The 18,533-nt window shown below is 38.6% G+C and overlaps 1 protein-coding gene across 9 annotated transcripts in view; it reads left to right on the forward strand.

The window, feature by feature from the left end:
- The window catches only part of LOC130907443 (MAM domain-containing glycosylphosphatidylinositol anchor protein 2-like), a 459,232-nt gene that overhangs the window by 422,992 nt on the left and 17,707 nt on the right, over positions 1 to 18,533 (forward strand). For all 9 annotated transcript variants that reach the window (XM_057822539.1, XM_057822545.1, XM_057822543.1 and 6 more), the window contains one exon: positions 5,359 to 5,520. In XM_057822539.1, the coding sequence (XP_057678522.1) occupies positions 5,359 to 5,520 (162 nt within the window). The remainder of the gene's footprint in view (positions 1 to 5,358; positions 5,521 to 18,533) is intronic.

An 18,533-nucleotide genomic window follows, 5' to 3' on the forward strand; every position in this document is an offset into this window, starting at 1 on the left:
TCAATGTCTTTGAGCGGAAATGGCACTAAACTTGTAAACCTTTCAAAAAAACTAAAGAAAAAAACGGCAGTTAAAAATGAGGTTATGAAATTGACCTTGATTTACAACTTTCGCAACTTGTTCTTTGGAGTCACAAGATGACTTTTCACTGATTTATTCATATGTATTTTTTTTTGCTCTTTGCCATTAGTCAGAATTTTGTTAGAACAAAATTTGCTAATTTTAGCCTCAGTCAAGGCGCCTGTTCTAGTTAGCCTGAACAATCAAACACACAAAAAGAAAATGAGATAACACAAATGCAATCGGCTAAAATTTGATTCTAGATGCTAACGAGAATAAAATATTCATTATTTCACAAATTTGAGAAAGCCACACATTGTAAAAAATGAACTAAACCCAGAATACATGCCACACTTTGCTGGTTAAAATTGCATTTGTTTAAAAAGCGCTGAAATAGAATATTTCATCAATATCTGTCAATCTTCGGCAACGTCAAGTGACTAATCGACAGGTTGACGAATTAAACTATGATTTAACAAAGTCTTTAATAATATGTTATGTCATAGAATTTTAACATGTTATGATGCCTGACCCCAGAAATAATGAAAAGAAAATTCTGTTTATTTGAATTTGAAAGCTTTATGTGGTCCTTAAACATAATATGTACCGTACATTTTTTTTTTTAAGTTTGCATATTAGAGCTGTCCCGACTAGTCGACGTAGTCGACGTCATCGATGACGTAAATCCGTCGATGAGCACAACATCCCGTCGACGGTTAATGAAGGGTTAAAAAAATATATGTGTGGAAAGTTCAGAATGTTGGATGCTCTGTATGCAAGCGGGGAAAGCGGCACAAAGCCAAAAAAAGCGCACCAGAGTGTCCAAAACATTGACTTATTTCAAAGAAACAAAGGAGGGTAAACTCTTCTGTCCTGTCTCTTCAATGCCAAGCTTGGCTGCACGTAGGCCGTGAATAAACACCAAGCGCCGCCAACCAGTTTTTTTTTTTTTTTTTTTTTCATTTTTTGTACACTAGAGGGTGATGTCGCCTTACTAAATAATGACGTTTCATTGACAATGGGCCTATAAGTGCTATTAGTATTGTTCTTAATGCTAATTGAAAGGTTTATTTCATGTTATGCTTTATTTTATGATATAGAAAATTATATAAGGTTAAAAGGTCATAAATATATACAGTATATACAGTGATTGCACTCAAGGGAGAGATTGTCAATGATAAGGTAATAATTTAAGGTAAAGGCAATTCATATTGGCAATTCATTGATATATAAATAAGGTTTCAAAGGAAAAAGGTGAAAAGTTTTTGTTAATTTCTAATTGTGTTGTTTTATTTGTGTGCACCGTAGCTCTTACAGTGTGTTTACATCAAGGATGGAATAAAAGTTGTAAACCATCAGTTTAAGAGACCATCTTTCCAATCGGGATGCTACACTAGTTAATTCTATCAGTATTTGAACTCATTGTTTATTTGTGATTTATTATTGTCATTTACGTGTTTATTTGTACTTTAATAAATAATTTAAGTGTTCCGATATATTTTTTGTGAATTGATAAGCGTCAACAAAAATTTCATTGCTAAATTAGTAAAAAAAAAAAATTTTTTTTTTTTTTTTTTAAATCATTAGATTAGTCGACTAATCGTAAAAATAGTCGGCTGACTAATCGCGAGAAAATTAGTCGTTTGGGACAGCCCTATTGCATATATGTTCTCTAATTTGTATCAGAAATGATACATTAAGCATTACATGCAGTTCTCGTGGTAAAAAAATATATAACTAAAGTGAGATTGAAAACAATAAGGTTTTAAACAAAGTTTTTTTACTACAATAAAGTCCAGAAATACTTGTATCAAATGTGATACATTAGGCAATACAGGATAAAGGTAGCTTTTTTGGGGTGAGGGTGCCTGCAAACCTGCCCTTCTAAATAGAAAAAGAATACATTTTATTGACGTGTAATTTATGTTGCAAACAAAGTGTCATTTGAATGCCTACTATGGTATAAAGCTTAAAAAGATGACGTCTCACAATTGCAAAGTGGTTCTTTATAAGAGAGCTGAAAAGATGAACTGTCTATTTAACATGGGGGTCTCCAAACCAGTCCTCGAGGGCCGCTGTGTGTCCTGGTTTTTGTTCATACTGATCAAGCACAGTCCTTTTAACCCAGTACTCAAATAGTGGGGCGGCCCCCCCAGGGGGGCGCAGAGCGATGCTGGGGGTGGCGCGTATGACCTTGGGTAACATACTTTTTTGCCGTACTAGAATAAAGTGTAATTGCACATCCACTCAGTGGGTGGCAGTGCCGCTCTCATTTTCAGCGTGTGCGCAGTATTTTTGAACCAAACAAGAGCAGACAGCAAAGAACACCCGAGATATGAAAAGCTAAGACAAGGAAATATGACGAACCGTATGCAGCATTTGGCTTTGACTTTCAGTACAGTGGGAGACAAGGAAAGACCAGTCTGTTTACTTTGTCTAAAAATGTTCGCAGCGGACAGCAGGAATTATTATTTTTAGGGAAAACGTGTCAAATATTCCCAACAATCCTCCCGCTTGGTCAGTGTTACCTAAGTAAACCAGCAATCACCGTCAGCATCATAGTATAAGGTGGCATACCTAGTTGCTCAGTGTAAAACAACCCCACACCATAGCAAAGGAGCTGATAATGCCTGCAGCAAAAATAAAAACTGTCCCTCCGTCCAACGTCACTGTCATTTTTGTTCTATTAATTTTTGTTTTTTCGGTCTAATTGTTTGGCATATTATCTTGATGAGTTAATGTTGCTAATCAATTCGAATTTATTATTATTTATGGATTTTAATACATTTCAATTATCAGTATCAAATGTAAAACTATGTAACCTAACTGTATTTTTAGTTTTAGTTTTAGTTTTTTCAATGTGGTTTCTACTAAAACAAGCAAAACCTGACTGCAATCAACTGATTACGCTTATAAAACACCAGATTGGTGAAAAAGTGTGGTCTTGTTTTGTTTGGAGTGAAATCCTGCACCCACTGCGGCCCTATGTGGAATAGTGTGGAAACCACTGCACAGTTACTATGCTTCAAATTTTAGGGGTAGGCTAGATTTCAAGTCAGTGTTGTTTTTGGCAGCCTTTTTAATTTTTGTTTTAGTCTTTTGGACAAAAATACTTATTAGTCTTAGTCATATTTTAGTGTGTGTGTTTTCATCTTTGTCTAGTCTTAGGCTAGGTTCATCATACTACAGGTCTTAATGCACAAATCCCATTTTTTGTCATATCTGTTTTTTGGCGTGCCGGTTCAGACTGCCTTTGTCCATTGAGACCATTCAAGTATTACGCATGCGCACTAATTCGCAGTGCGACACGCGCTGAGCAAGACGACCCGCATGCGCAGAAGCATCAAAACAAATGACCACACATGCTGGCTGTCATCCGTCATTCCAGGGATATCATATTTTTCTTTTTAAAAAGAGAATACAAATAACAGACATAAATAATCCCAGTTTAAGTGTATATTCAAAGTATGTTGCTCAATAGCATGCACGCACTGTCCGTGCATGTCACACGCACATCCGGGCAGTTTGCCCCGACTCTCGGCCGTGTAAGCAATGTTGAAATATTGCTTATATGGACCAGACAGAAAACCGATCATTCTCAGGCTTGTCCTCAACCCATTTTTATTTTTTTATGACTGTTGTCAAGTCCGTCCCTTCCTAAAGACCCGTGTTCAAGGAGAGCTAAGCGCTAATAACGCACAGCTGCACCGTTACCGTAGCGTCTCTCTCACTTTGTGATGACGTAATTGCTGCATGAATTCCGATTTGAGAGACTGGACAGTACAGACCGCCGCGACAGTCTGGAAAAATGTGGCCCAGATCGGATTTGAACCACATACAAAAGTGACCCAGATCGGATTTGAAATGGCCCAGTTCTATGCGACTTGTCACATTCAGATCGTCAAGTTAAAGCCTCACTCGAGTCGGAAAAACACGAAAAATCGGATTAGTGCATTAAGACCTGTAGTATGAACGTAGCCTTAGTCAACGAAATCTGATACAAATTTCACCTAGTTTTAGTCGACAGTTACTCAAAATGTTTTCGTCTATAAAAAAGTTTTAGTCCAAAAATAAATAAAGATTTCCAACACTTTTGATTCAACATAGATATACGAGCACATATTGTAGCGTCTACAACAGTGGTTCCCAAACCGGTCCTCAAGGACCGCTGTCGGTCCTGGTTTTTGTTCCTACCGATCGAGCACAGACCGTTTAACCAATGAGGTTTCTGCTAAAACAAGCAGCACCTGACTACAATCAACTGATTACACTTGTAAAACACCAGATTGGTACACATGTGTCGTCCTGTTTTGTTGGAAAGAAATCCAGCTTCCACAGCGGCCCGATGTGGAATAGTTTGGTAACCCCTGGTCTACAAGGACAACGGCAACTTGGTGATAATACACACTCAGCAGGAAAAGCAGTACATCATTTCAACTAAACCTAACTGGGAGCCAAGAACTGTATGTCAAAAAATGTTGTCCAAGCATTTAATACTGGGAAGTCTGGGATTTCTTTGCTATTCTTAGAGTCTAGCCCAAAGTTGCAAGCAATCGGTATTTCCCAGTAATTGCTCATTCACCAAACAAAACAGCTGAAGTAGGCTCTTAGCTAAATGGCACTTCGCCAACTGGCTCTCCTCTAGACTTACTGACCAGAAAAGCCAAGTGGCTTTGATTTACACTAGCCAGCATTTTCAGAGGATGCTTGCCATTCTGACGCTAATTCTAACACGAATGCTACACTAATGCTAGGAGTTACATTTAGCATCTGAGGGTCACTCAGCACAGACCTTTAAAGGATAGAGCAGCATTTCATATTGTCTCTAACCAAGATAAGAAAACAAATCTTACCGTGTTTCCAAATAAGCAAGATGGAGCACAGCCTAGCTTTAGACGCATCCTAAACTCCGGTGAGGTGAGTGAGGGAGAGGCGCAGCACATCTCACATGAGTGACACGACCCAAACACTGCTACAATGCAAGCTGACGTACTCCACGTACAATATGAAAATGTCACGCATTGTGAACATATGACAGAAACGATGTCGCATTTTTGTCTCGTCGTTGTCTCGTCAGAAAAAAACTTGCATCCGTCTCGTTATGTTCTAAGCCACGTTTTTAGCCTGTCATCGCGATGTCATCATCATGAAAAGATTGTTCGCCGACGAAATATTTTCATTATCGTCATTGTTGACTAAAACAACACTGTTTCAGGTTTTGCGGCAATGTATGGAAACAAGATCTGCTTTTTCCTAAGGATGTAGGTCAAATTACAAAATATTTATCTCTGCTTGAAGGTTTCTACATGTACATCGAAACGTCAAGACCACGGAAGGAAGGGGATCACGCGCGGCTCGTCAGTCCGTTTTTTAACATCGCCCCGAAGAACCCCTACGGCATCACCAACCCACCGGCCTACTGCTTTGGCTTCTTCTACCACATGTATGGAAAACACATAGGTAAGATACACATAGTATCCCTGCAAGACAGATAGTGTGTGCTATAGCTCTCTTCAAATTGTAGTGCTTCTAAAGTCGGTCTTAAGTGTCAGCATTACCATAAAATTTGAAATACAGCCATAAAAATGGTCCAAGAAGCCATTCATGAAAACATTTGGCTTTTACGCGATCTATTGGAGTAGGGTAAATTTTGAGCAATTTCCAGAGGTCCTTCAAAAAGAGATGCTTTCTTGTGATATTTTCCTATTCCTATCAAATCCGACTCACATTTGGTTGACTGATTCATGGTTTGATGGCGAGCTGTAAATCAGCAACGCTCATAACAAGTCAACTTCACTCGTTCCAAACCTGGATAAACCCTATAGATATACATAAGTGTCCCCAACAGGCCAAATGTACGCAAAAATTGGTGTCATCGCTACTCATACCTTAATTATAATAACTATTCAGCTGTATATGAACAAAATTAATGAGGAAACGCAACAGTGAACGTTATTCACTATGTGTGAGATATTACGGCGGCCTTGAGGTATGAGTTGATGGATGAATGCACATGAACCTCAAGCTATCTGCCACCTGCGCATCTCGCATAATAGCATATGCTGGTATGCTTGTCTCTGTCGTGATGGAGCGGTTGTTTGTTTGCGCCATGAAAGATGAGGAAAAATGGACGCCTGCCTTCTTGAGGGCGACGGCATTTTCTCATCGCTTTGCCTCACTCAAGGCGGCTGCTGAGCTGAGAGGATTTTTGTGAGGCTGTCAGGTTATTCCAGTTAAATATATTTTACTGTATATCTCCTCTTTGCAAGACAACCTTTTAAAAGTGGGTGCTGACACTGCGTGCATTCATTCTCTCACCCCCGCACCCCACCCTTACAGTGTAGATAACAACATAGCTCAGACCATTTGAAGGTGGCAAAGCTGTCGAGGGAGCACTCTTCCAGCTTTTTGTCAGCCACTTCAGTTTCCTCCACCGGGGGCCCAATCAGCCGACCGTAAACACTGGGCTGTTTGGATGTGTATTTGTATGGGTGTGTGTGTGCATGAGACTGAATCGCAGGGACGAAAACAAAACTGCAGATATTATGGTGGAATCAGCTTTGAGCTACAGGCAGGTTATGGACAGATGCTGGATGCTGCTGCTGGATGGCAGCTGTTTCTCAGGACTGACCCCTACTGTGTACTTGGATAGCATTATAAAGCTTGTTAATATACAGCTTACCAGTTATTTTGCATTGATACAGAGCCAAGACTGAAGAAAAGGTTGAGATGGAGGTGGTTGAATTAGCTAGCAGCTTTGATTTATGCAGAATTTGATCCACTGGGAGGGTGTCATTAAAATTTCGAGCTTTCAACTCCGTGAGCTACTCTTGCTACTATAGGTAAGTGATGCTTCAGTTCTGAGGTGATTTGAGGTGAACTTTAGCAGTCTTTCTGTGTTTCTGTCGCAACCTACTGAATATGCTATGTGGCACCTTTATCTCAGTGCTTATTTTTCTCTGAAGAGGTTCTGGTGCTCAATCGTGAAGTATCATCTTGGTGAAAAATGTGAAAACCAAGATGAAGAGGACTATTTCGATTGCTAGAAGCTGTGCCTAAGGACGAAAACATTGATCAGTCAGACATGTGCATAGTTTCATGCATGGATTATTCTACAAATGTTGGCAGACTACTAATACTTGATTGAACTCATGGGCGCCACTTGGTTTTAAGAACAGGGGGGGGCTTAGCCCCCAGGAAAAGCACGGGATGTACGTGAACGTAATGTACAAGCACTAAACTTCACAAACATATAACAAAGACTGATCATTTATTCATTACTATCATTATTGTTGTTGTTTCAGTCTATTTTTTAATGCAGTAGAACAACAGGGGGGAAATGGCTACAATTGCAAGTTACTTTGTAGATGGAAGCATCAAAGAATGCCGTCTGTGTTTAAGGGTGACTGTCGTGACTCAGATGGGGGGTATGTATGCTATGTATAATCATCTTCTTGGCTTTCTCCACTTGCTAATCATTACTCACCTACTCACCTTTCCAGTAGAGGTCTCTCCCCTCTTACCCTCTTTGCTCATCAAGTTGGTGGAGTGATTATCATTAGTGTATTATTATGACTATCCACTGATGATAATCGTACGTGAATGAGCTCAGCCCCTGTACTCATCTATGCGTAAAGTGAGAAACACAGCTGATGCTCCAGAAGGGAGTCACCCACCTCAAAGATAGTAGAGTGCACACTTACAGTAACTTTATAAACAACCAGGACTTTCACAAAGCATTTCAGACTAACTAACTAGCAGCAACTAAGTAGCAGCATTATTCTAGAGCTGGGATGTAATTTTTTCAGCAGATTGGAACAGTGGGTAGGGCTCACTGACACTGTTCTTGAGTGGTTCACATCTTATTTACATGATAGGGATTTCTCTGTGTCAATCGGAAACCGTTAGTCAGAACCAACCAAATTCACGTGTGGCGTCCCTCAAGGGTCCATTCTTGGACCACTCTTATTTAAGATCTACATGCTTCCCCTAGCTCAGATCATGGAACAGTATGACCTCTCCTATCACACCTATGCAGGTGACACGCAACTCTACATTTCTGTGTCCCCACATGATTATAGTTAGTTAGTCCTCCTGAGTAAATGCATTCATCAAATCAATGAATGGATGTGCCAGAAATTTCTCCAGCGAAATATGAAGAAGAGAGAAGTGATCATTTTTGGGCCAAAACAGGAAAGGTCAAAGATAAACACGCACCTTAACAAAATGTCACTTACAGCAACAAATCAAGTCAGAAATCTTGGCATAATTATTGATTCAGACCTAAAATTTGATTGCCATCTTAAGTCCGTCACTAAATATGCTTATTACCACCGAAAAAATATAGCCAGAATCAAGGGGCTTCTGACTCAACAAGACATGCAAAAAATTATGCATGCATTCAGTAGATTGGACTATTGCAATTGTATGTTTACAGGTCTTGATAAAAAATCAGTCAGGAAGCTGCAGCTACTACGGAATGCTGCTGCTAGAGTCCTTACAAATACAAGGAAATTGGACCACAATACACCGGTTTTGAAATCATTACACTGGCTTCCAGTGAGTCAAAGGATAGACTCCAAAGCAGTCCTCGAGGGCCGCTGCGGGTTCTGGTTTTTGTTCATACCGATCAACCACAGACCTTTTAACCAATGTGGTTTCTACTAAAACAAGCAGCACCTCACTGCAATCAACTGATTACACTTATAAAACACCAGATTGGTGAAAAGGTGTGGTCTTGTTTTGTTGGAGTGAAATCCTGCACTCACTGCGGCCCTATCTGGAATAGTTTGGAGACCACTGGGATAGACTATAAAATACTACTGCTCGTCTACAAAATACTTAATGGCCTTGGACTAAAATTACATGCTTGATTTGTTGGATACCGTTGAAACATCTAGACCACTAAGGTCATCTGGAACTGGTCTCTCATATGTTCAAAGAACAAGAACCAAGCAGGATAAGGCAGCATTTAGTTATTATGCTCCTCACCTCTGGAACAAATTACCCGAAGGTCTGAAGTGTGTTAAAACTGTTAGCGCCTTTAAATCAGGGCTAAAAACGCTTTTGTTTACCACCGCATATCCATAACTGTCTACATATTTTGAACTTCAACCTATTTCCTTTTTATTCTTTTCTGCTTTATTTCCATTTCTGATTTCAATGTAATGTGATTTTCATGTATAATTTCATTTCCGGTTTCGATTGCCTTTGTTTTAACGTTCTTTTAATGTGATTTTTATGACCTTCATGTGATGCAAAGCACTTTGAATTGCCTTGTGTTGAATTGTGCTATCCAAATAAATTTGCCTTGCATTGCCTTTTGACTGTGAAACAACAAAGGTAAGACATGCGTAGATTTTCTGTAGTGTGCAAGCCAGGTTTTTATTTGTCAAACACGTAGCATTTGGTTTAATAATTACTAGGGCTGTCAAACGATTATAATGTTTAATCGAGTTAATCACAGCTTAAAAATTAATCGGAATGAATCACAATTCAAACCATCTATAAAATATGTCATATTTTTCTGTAAATTATTGTTGGAATGGAAAGATAAGACACAAGACGGATATATACATTCAACATACTGCACATAAGTACTGTATTTGTTTATTATAACAATAAATCAACAAGATGGCATTAACATTATGTTAAAGCGATCCATGGATAGAAAGACTTGTAGTTCTTTAAAGATAAATGTTAGTACAAGTTATACATATTAAAACCCTTCTTAATGTTTTCGTTTTAATAAAATTTGTAAAATTTTCATTCAAAAAATAAACTAGTAGCTCGCCATTATTGATGTCAATGATTACACAATGCTCATAGTGCTGAAACCCATAAAATCAGTCGCACCCAAGCGCCAGCAGAGGGTGACAAAACACCAAAAAAAACACAAGTAAAAAGTGGACATGACACTGTGCTGTCATTTTAATCTGTTTATGCGGGGCATGTGCGTTGTGTCAAATATTTTAACGTGATTAATTTTAAAAAATAATTACCGCCCGTTAACGCGATAATTTTGACAGCCCTAATAATTACATGATTTTCTGCTGTAAGCTGGAGCTAACTAAATGGTACTACCAACAGTGATAAATACTCACTTTCTTCAAAAACCTTCTTATGTCCATCCTTCATCCATCTATTCACGCTCTGCTCTGTGCGCATCAGCGGTACACACACACACACACACACACACACGCTGCCGGAACCGACTGCGAGCAAGGTCAAAGGGAAAATGCGGAGTGGATTTTCAGTTATTTGGGCATTCTCTATATGAACAAGTGGAATGGATGGGATAATGACGCACTGAAGGGGCTCACTACCTTACTCTATGAAGTGAGGGGAAACTAATAGATTTATGATCATATTTAAGTTAATAATGACAGGTTATATGATTATTGATTTAAGCTGATTTTTTGAATAAAACAGCACTAAATTATTTAGAGGGGCTTAAGAATATTTGGGGGAGCGGGGGCTGAAGCCCCGCTAAAATAGGCCTAACGACGCCAATGATCCAGCTAGCAACAGGATACCTGCAACTGCTATTGTCGCAAATGTAGAGTGATGCTCATCGGATGCCATTTGATAGGTATAGACTCGTTTACTGGAAAAAGGTAACCTAACATTAAAAATTATGATAATATTTAGAAAGTTAATTTTTTCAGTGCCATTGATGGCAATAGGCGTCCAATCCATTTTGACTCGGAGCGGCTGACAGCAAATGAGCCTTCCCAGTCAAAATAGATTAGACATTTTTCGCCATCAACGGCAGCAAAAGGATAAACCTAGCAGCTCGTGGGTCTTAGATTTTGCATGACCCCCCGGTGTTTATACAGGCATCCTCCCAGGTTATGTAGTAGCTTTACGGCATATTTTACACGAACCAATAAAAATGTAAAACCACCCCAGAGCTTAGGGCGCGGACTAGCCGGGATGCAAGTACAATGGCGGAAAAGGGTTGACATTATTACTGCAGCCGGTTTAAGCCAGTGAACACCTCTCATAACTGCTTGCAGCTTTGTGGAGATTACAGGTGTAATCATGCATTATGCGTCATGTGCCGGTTCAGCGCAGGGAAGTAGAGAACCTTTTCCCAGTTCAGTGCAGCCTCCGACGGTTCTCTGGCCTGGCCTTTGTTCGCCAGTGCCAGAGCCGCCAGGTGTTTTTATCAACCCACGGGACCACTACTGATTTTTTTTCCCCCCAATGATGCTGTTGGTGTCGCCAAGTTACGGACCATCACCTCTGACATTTATGGGCTTAACAAACCAGGAAATGAAGTCTTGTCAGATCATTTTGAAGCCAGTTTATGTGAAAACCAGTCTTTCTGCCGAGCAGGCAATGTGCAAATCTTAAAAGGTTAACCTGCGGTATAAGTGAAATTATTCCCGCAGGGAATCAAATATTTTTGGGGTTACCTTGAAGACAGAAATGTAAGTAATACAAGGTACTCTCTGGGGGAAAAAATGTCCCGTAGTTTCACAACGCAATGGACAATTTTTATTTAATCTAAAATTTTCAACATTACGTGTAAAAAAAGTCAATTGCTTTTCTTTTAAACTCAACTTTGATATTACATGACTAACGATGAAAAGATATCTAAAGTTTAATAGTGCTTAAATACAGTCAAAGAAGAGTATGCAGACAAACACGGCACAAAAATCTCAAAGAGGAAGGCCAAAGTACTGTAAACTTAATTTGTTTGAATCAGTTGATGACATTTTGGTAAGTAATTATTTTATTTCCCTACATAGAACACATAATTATGTTTGCCAAGGACATTTATCATTCAAAAACTGATTTGAAACACACACACTATTTGACATTTCTAAAAAAAAAAAAGAAGAAAAAAAAGAAAAAGAAAAAAAATGCTAGTGGAAAAATGAGTAAACGTAGTGCAAAGTATACACGAGTTCTCAACTGGTGAACATCAAATTGCAGGGCTCCTATAAACAAACAACCACTTCAACTCATATTTACACCAAATTTGGACTAAAACTAACATGGATTCATACGTCCATTTTTAATATAAGTGTGTGTAATTTGGGCTGTGTGTAAGATGGAGTAGATCCATAGGCGGAGTTTGTCTTTTGGGGCAGGAGGGGCACAACATGTTGATGACTCCGAAACGCAGTGTCAGCAATATAATTAACTTACAAGAATATTTATAATAATAAGTTTACAATGAGTGTTTTTTGTTTCCCATCATTTTTGAGGGAAATTCTACATCTGGCTGCTTAGGCAATACTTTTCGCCAAGATCGTCATCCATTGAATATGGTACGCCCGCTGGTGTCGTGCCAATGTACTGTAGTTACCCCAGGAGCCACATGGAGGTTGATTTGTATCATTATTATTCAATCAAAAAGTTGCTTCAATTAAAAAAAAGTTTCTTCAATCAAAATATATATTTTCAACCAAAAAAATGTCGCTTCAATAAAAAAATAAAAATAAAAAAAAGAAATGTGTTTGAATGCAAAAATGAATTTGAAATTTAAAAAAAAAACTTTAAAAAGGCATGTGAAAACTATTTTTCTTTAATTTTTTTTTTTTTTTTTTTTTTTTTTTTTTTGATTGAAGCAACTTTTTGATTGAAGTAATGTTGATTTGTGTTTGGGCCACATTTTGGCTGGGACATTTTTGTTTTTATTATTCAATCAAAAAATAAGTTGCTTCAAAAAATATAGATTTTCAAAAAAATCACTTCAATCAAAAAAAGAAAAATTTCAATCACAGAAAAAGTTTTTGAATGCGAGAAAATATTTGGGGTTAAAAACTCTTAATTTTTCATTGAAAACGTTTTCTTTGATTGAAGCAATCCTTTGTGTGTTTGGGCCATATTATGATTAGGACATTTGTGTCTAAATCATTCAATCCCTCCAAAAAAGTTGTTTTCAAAAAAATATATATTTTTAATATTTTTTTTCTAATTTTTTTTGTAATTATATGCAAAGCAAATGGCCGTCCGTGCTCGAAAAATAACTTTGACCCATTGTAAAAATAGTTTTTGTCTTCATTTCATTCATTTTTGTAGCAGTTTTATTGCTTTACAACTTTTATATACTGTATATAGGAAAGTCAATTACATGCAATGACACTTTTCGGCCACCGGGGGGGGCCTTGCCCCGCTGGCCCCCCCTTAAAATCCGCTTATGAGTAGATCCTTGCTAAACCCTAAACCCAGACAAAAAACATTAAAACTCACATTCTCAAGAAATAAAAGATAATTCTGAATGAACCTAACATACCAATGTAGTTCCAATTCTGAATGAACCTAACATACCAATGTAGTTCCAAAGTTTGAAATGGATATGTTAACACCAAATCCATCTAACCTAACAGTTAAATAAATAAAACATGATACAGCATGGCATAAATCATGAACCACTGTATAGCAAGGGAATACGCTGATGACTGAGCTCAACTGCTGGGCTGACGTCTGCACTCTTCTCCCTTGATAAGATGCTGGCAGCGAGCATTTGGCAGCTTTTAGCTCAGTATTCTAGAGAGGCGCAAGCGGCATCGCTGTCATCGCCACCCTCCACCTGCTTCGATTCCCCCAACCTTCTGCTCTACGTACAACCTACTTGGCTAACTCCTCTGCTTAGTTCCTTATCCAGCTTGCTTCGGCATTAATAATACAAATCAGGAGCTGGAGGTCCCCCCGCAGTATATTTCCAAAGACTGCTTTTATGCGCTCCTTCTTAAAATTATTTAAGTTTTGTCATTTTTACCGTTACGGTAGGTTAAAAACATCATTTTATGTGCTTGACCAAAATGTAAAACTTGATGTTTTCATCTTGTGAAAATTAGCGTTGCACCCATACAGATCGTCATTTTATGATTGAGCAAACTGCCAAAATTAAAAAAAAAAAAAAAAAAAAAAAAAACATATCGTAAAACATACAGGAGGTTGTTCATGTTGTCCATTCCTAGAGTTCCTTCAAGAAGAAAATCCTAGAAATGTTGTTCATTTGCTACCAGATATGAACACTATATATGGCGGAATACACTCAGGTGACTTGAAGTTCCGCTCTGAGACCCCAAATTTGGCCAAATTTCAAAATTGTCCTATATGCATGTGTGATACATCATTGGAAAGCTTAAAATCTCAATTTTCTGGGAGAATAAAAACTTGAACAGGAGGGAATTTAAAAAAAACAAAAAATTTTAAACAGCAAAACCCTAACTGGAGGTGAAAGCACAGGAGAGCATAATTAAAGACGCCATGATTTTAACGAGATATTATTGCGTACTTACCTTGTTTCAAACCAAAAACTCCATGTAGCATCTATCATCGAGTGTCAAGACACTAATGTAAATGGACACAGCTGGATTTTGGGGGGATTTTATAGGTGGAACATGGTAATATAACAAGGGTCGCGATGCAGAAATCGCAGACATCAAGGAGTGGTCGAGATGTTCTTTTTCATATATTTTTTTTCCTCCATTTTTCTTTGTTTGGATCGATTATTTATCATCTAAAATATCAGGGAAAATGCGACAGTACCAAAAAATACAATTAAGCGATCGTTATGAGGGTGATATCGGTGACCAATTCACAGACACCATTTTTTTTCATTGTGACGTAATTTATTTAAAAGTTTAAGACATTCGAGTGAATAATTTTTTGTAGTTTTTTTTTTTTTTTTTTTTTAAACGAAATATTAGACATCAATTAATGATTCTAAGTTAAAAATGACAGACATTTTGAATAAGAAATATAATTACTTACCTTCTTATCATGGCTGGGTTGAAACAAAAGGGGTTGTGCGACGTCTGTAAACGGGTGTTTCCAGGGTAAAACTGACAAATTAAAAATAGTTCGGTGGCTTAACGCGCAATGAATATGCTATTGACGTATTGTTCTATCAAACACAACAGTTCTTTTGGCTTAAAATATAGCAGTTTATTTTAAAGAGCGGTGCAAGAGCAGAAACTGCTTGTCTGTGTTTTCCGTGGGAAAAGCCATTGGCAGTGTATCAAATACTTGTTCTCCCCACTGTATATATATATATATATATATCGTTTAAACATCGTCATCACAATGTGTGCATACGCAATAGTCCCATCGCGAGATGTGCAATTGTTTTTTGTTTTTTTGTTTTTTTTTGCTTTATAAAAGCATCTAGTGTGCAACGACATGGCATCCTGGATCCCTCTTATCAGAGGTGGGTAGAGTAGCCAAAAGTTGTACTCGAGACAGAGTAGCGTGACTTCAAAATATTACTCAAGTAAAAGTAGTCATCAAAAAAAAAAATAACTTGAGTACAAGTAAAGTATTTGGTGAAAAGAATACTCAAGTCATGAGTAACATTGTCAGTAACTGCCTACGATGTTTTTTTTTATTTTTTTTTTAAAGATAGTATTTTTCCCAGCACATACAGCAAATACTTAATTTTTTACGGTGCTTTAAAGAAGACGTGATTGAACAGGCTGGCGTGATAGAAGAAGCTTGAGTCGGTTTAGTATAATGGAGTCATGTGATTAGTGTTGTGACGTATCATCGGTGAAACTGGTGAAGCTACTGTTGGCATTCTGTCAAAAATAAAGTCAACATGTAGAATAAAGAAGACAACTGTAACGACTGTAGTGTAGCCCAAAGCAGCAGAGTACGAGTAGCATTTCTTCTTCACGAATCTATTCAAGTAAAAGAAACAGTATGGCTTACTAAAACTACTCTTAGAAGTACATTTTCCCTCAAAAAGTTACTCAAATGTAATGCGTTACTACCCACCTCTGCCTTTTATGTACAGCAGGGGTGTCCAAACGTTTTGCAAAGGGGGCCAGATTTGCTGTGGTAAAAAGTGGGGGGCCGACCTTGGCTGACGTCCTTTACGTAGAACAATATATTTAAGCAAATTTTATCAAGCCATTCTGTGTGTTTGCTTTATTATTTTGTTTTAATTAATAATTTCAACAATCTCGCAACTAGCCTTTGTGGCGTTCTCTTTCGACTCTTGGGCTCTTGCGAAATACGACTGCTGTAAAATTAAGCCAGCTTCAAGTTGGTTCAATTTCTCGCTACGTATCTTCCTTGTAATCTTATCAGCGTGTCTTGTTTGGTAATACCGCCTCAGATTGAACTCTTAAAAAACAGCGACTGTCTCTTTGCAAATTAGGCAGACGCAGTTGTTGCGTATTTTAGGGGCAGTTTACATGGCGACTCTGCGACACAAAGACGCAATGACTGAGTAGCGGAATCGCCTCTCGTGCATATGGTGTCGGCGAAGACGTAAGGTGAAGACGAAAAAGTCTGAATCCTGCCTCCAAAGTGGAAGAATTCGATGGCGGGGAATTGAGGGAGGCTTGCTCCGCATGAATATCAAAAGCTCCTGCGGCGCGAGACCGCGCCAATAATGTCAGCACTCGTACACGTCACATTGGGCATGCGGGTGCTACTAAACATTAAAAACAGCAAATATGGCGGAATGTCTGCTTTAATTTCCTGTGTTAATAATATTTTTAAATTAAATATGTTGATTGTTTCCATTTTTGTGCCTTTTTGAACAAAAGAAAAATGCCATTGCTTCGAGTGGGCGGGCATATTTTTTTCCGGGCTGAGGAGCTTGTTGGGGTCAAAGTGCATCATTCACTGTCGCCTTGTAAATCTGCACTGCCCCCTATGGCCTGGCATGAATACTACATCGTTTTCATGCGGAATTTCGACATTGTTCGAATGGAGCGGGCCCATATAGATGCAAATTTGAAATTTTTCGTATGCTCGGAGAGTCACCATGTAAACGGTCCCTTAGTGTAGAAATAGTCCAATTTCCACCTATCCTTGAAGCGTCGGACATCGCAGTCAACTTTCTTTTTTCTGTTGATTGTCGCCATTTTAGAAAATTGGGAGTAAAGGGTCACCCAAGGTAATGTTGCTTAGAGTGCTGCTGCTTTTTAGTGGGTAAATGAGGAGCAGCATTTTGTGTGTAAGCTACTTCATATGCTGGTAGCAGTACTGCTGACCAATTAAGTCTGTGTGCGGGCCAGACGTTATTGATTTTATGACAGAGGCTGGGGGCCGGATGAAATTTGACCACGGGCCGCATTTGGCCCCCGGGCCGAACTTTGGACATGTCTGATGTACAGCAATGTTCATCATTCATAAATGAACCCTCTTAGCCTGGAATAAACGGTATTATATTAATACGATGTGGTCATGGTGAGTGAACTAAAGTCTTCCAAAACATATCTATTCACATTATTCTAGTTTTAATATCGCAAAATATATCGCAATCGATCGCAAACCCTAATAAAGTCGCAATGTCAGTTTTTTCTATCATCGTCAAGAGAGTGAAAAAGTGCTTTCGTCATTGAATGCTAGAAATTGGTCCCTAGAATTTTCTAAAAACGTATGCCCTGAAGCCAAATTTACTGAAAAGTTAAATTCATCATTAGGCATTTCTGATTTGACTGGTCTTTAGAAGCCTTGCCTCATAAATGCAAGACATTGTCTATATTAGTTTAGAGCAGCCATCTTCGGGTAATTTTTGACCATTTGTTGAGTTCCAAAAGAAAACTCATTGTTCAAAATTTTGTCCAATAGCTTCTTAATGTAATATTTGTATATTGGATAGATGTGCATGGACAGATTCATTGTAGCTCCTTTACTTGCTTAAATGTGTTGTGGCACCTTAATTCAGTGAGCATTCTATGCATTTATTTCTTACACAAACTTTTTGGGAGCTTTTAAAAGATAATATCTGCGGCTGTGTTGTAGTGAGATATTGCCAGAACCAGACAACTCCCCCAAGGTTGGAAGATACGCATCTCAATATTATTTTCTATGTGGATTGAATCTGGTTTGCAGATGTTTTAACACCGACCTCCTGTCACTGTCATCGATTAGGTTACGGCATCCTTGTACCTGTGTATATTGGGAATTTGGAATTTTTCAAGTGTCCACTGACCTTAGGAGTAAGAACAAGTGCAAGTATGTTGGCCAGGAGTCTAAAGTGAACATCTGGAGGGGTATGGGGGAGAGGAGGGTAAAGAGGGAAGGCAGAGAGATGAGCGCTCCTCCGGGCCCCCTGCTGAGGTTGAGTAGGCCGTGACATTTCCAATTTGCTCAAATTGATCACCAGCCAGATTCTCACTTGCCTGCCTGCCCTGTTCGTCTGCGGCGAAACCCATGCCTGGACTGCGGTTTCTTATGATGAATGGGCTAAATGTCAAGGACGTAAAATCCGGCTCAGATCTTCTGCAGCCACGCTCTATTTAGAACTCTACTTCTTGGGTCGAGAGAGGAGTTTGCTCCGAAGCCCGTATGATAGGTTTTTGATAGCCCCATCATGTAGATATGAGCCCCCGTGAGAAATAGTTCAAATACTGAGAGTGCACATGTAGAGTTCTGGCTGTGGTTATTGGCAGCCATGAACGATGAGGACCTCTATTCATGACAGATTTTTGCCAAAGCGAACATGGGCCAAACATGACCATCTGGGAAAAGCTTCTGTGGCGAGATGAAACCAA

This window comes from Corythoichthys intestinalis, chromosome 19 (assembly GCF_030265065.1).
Source record: "Corythoichthys intestinalis isolate RoL2023-P3 chromosome 19, ASM3026506v1, whole genome shotgun sequence".
Lineage (NCBI taxonomy): Eukaryota > Metazoa > Chordata > Actinopteri > Syngnathiformes > Syngnathidae > Corythoichthys > Corythoichthys intestinalis.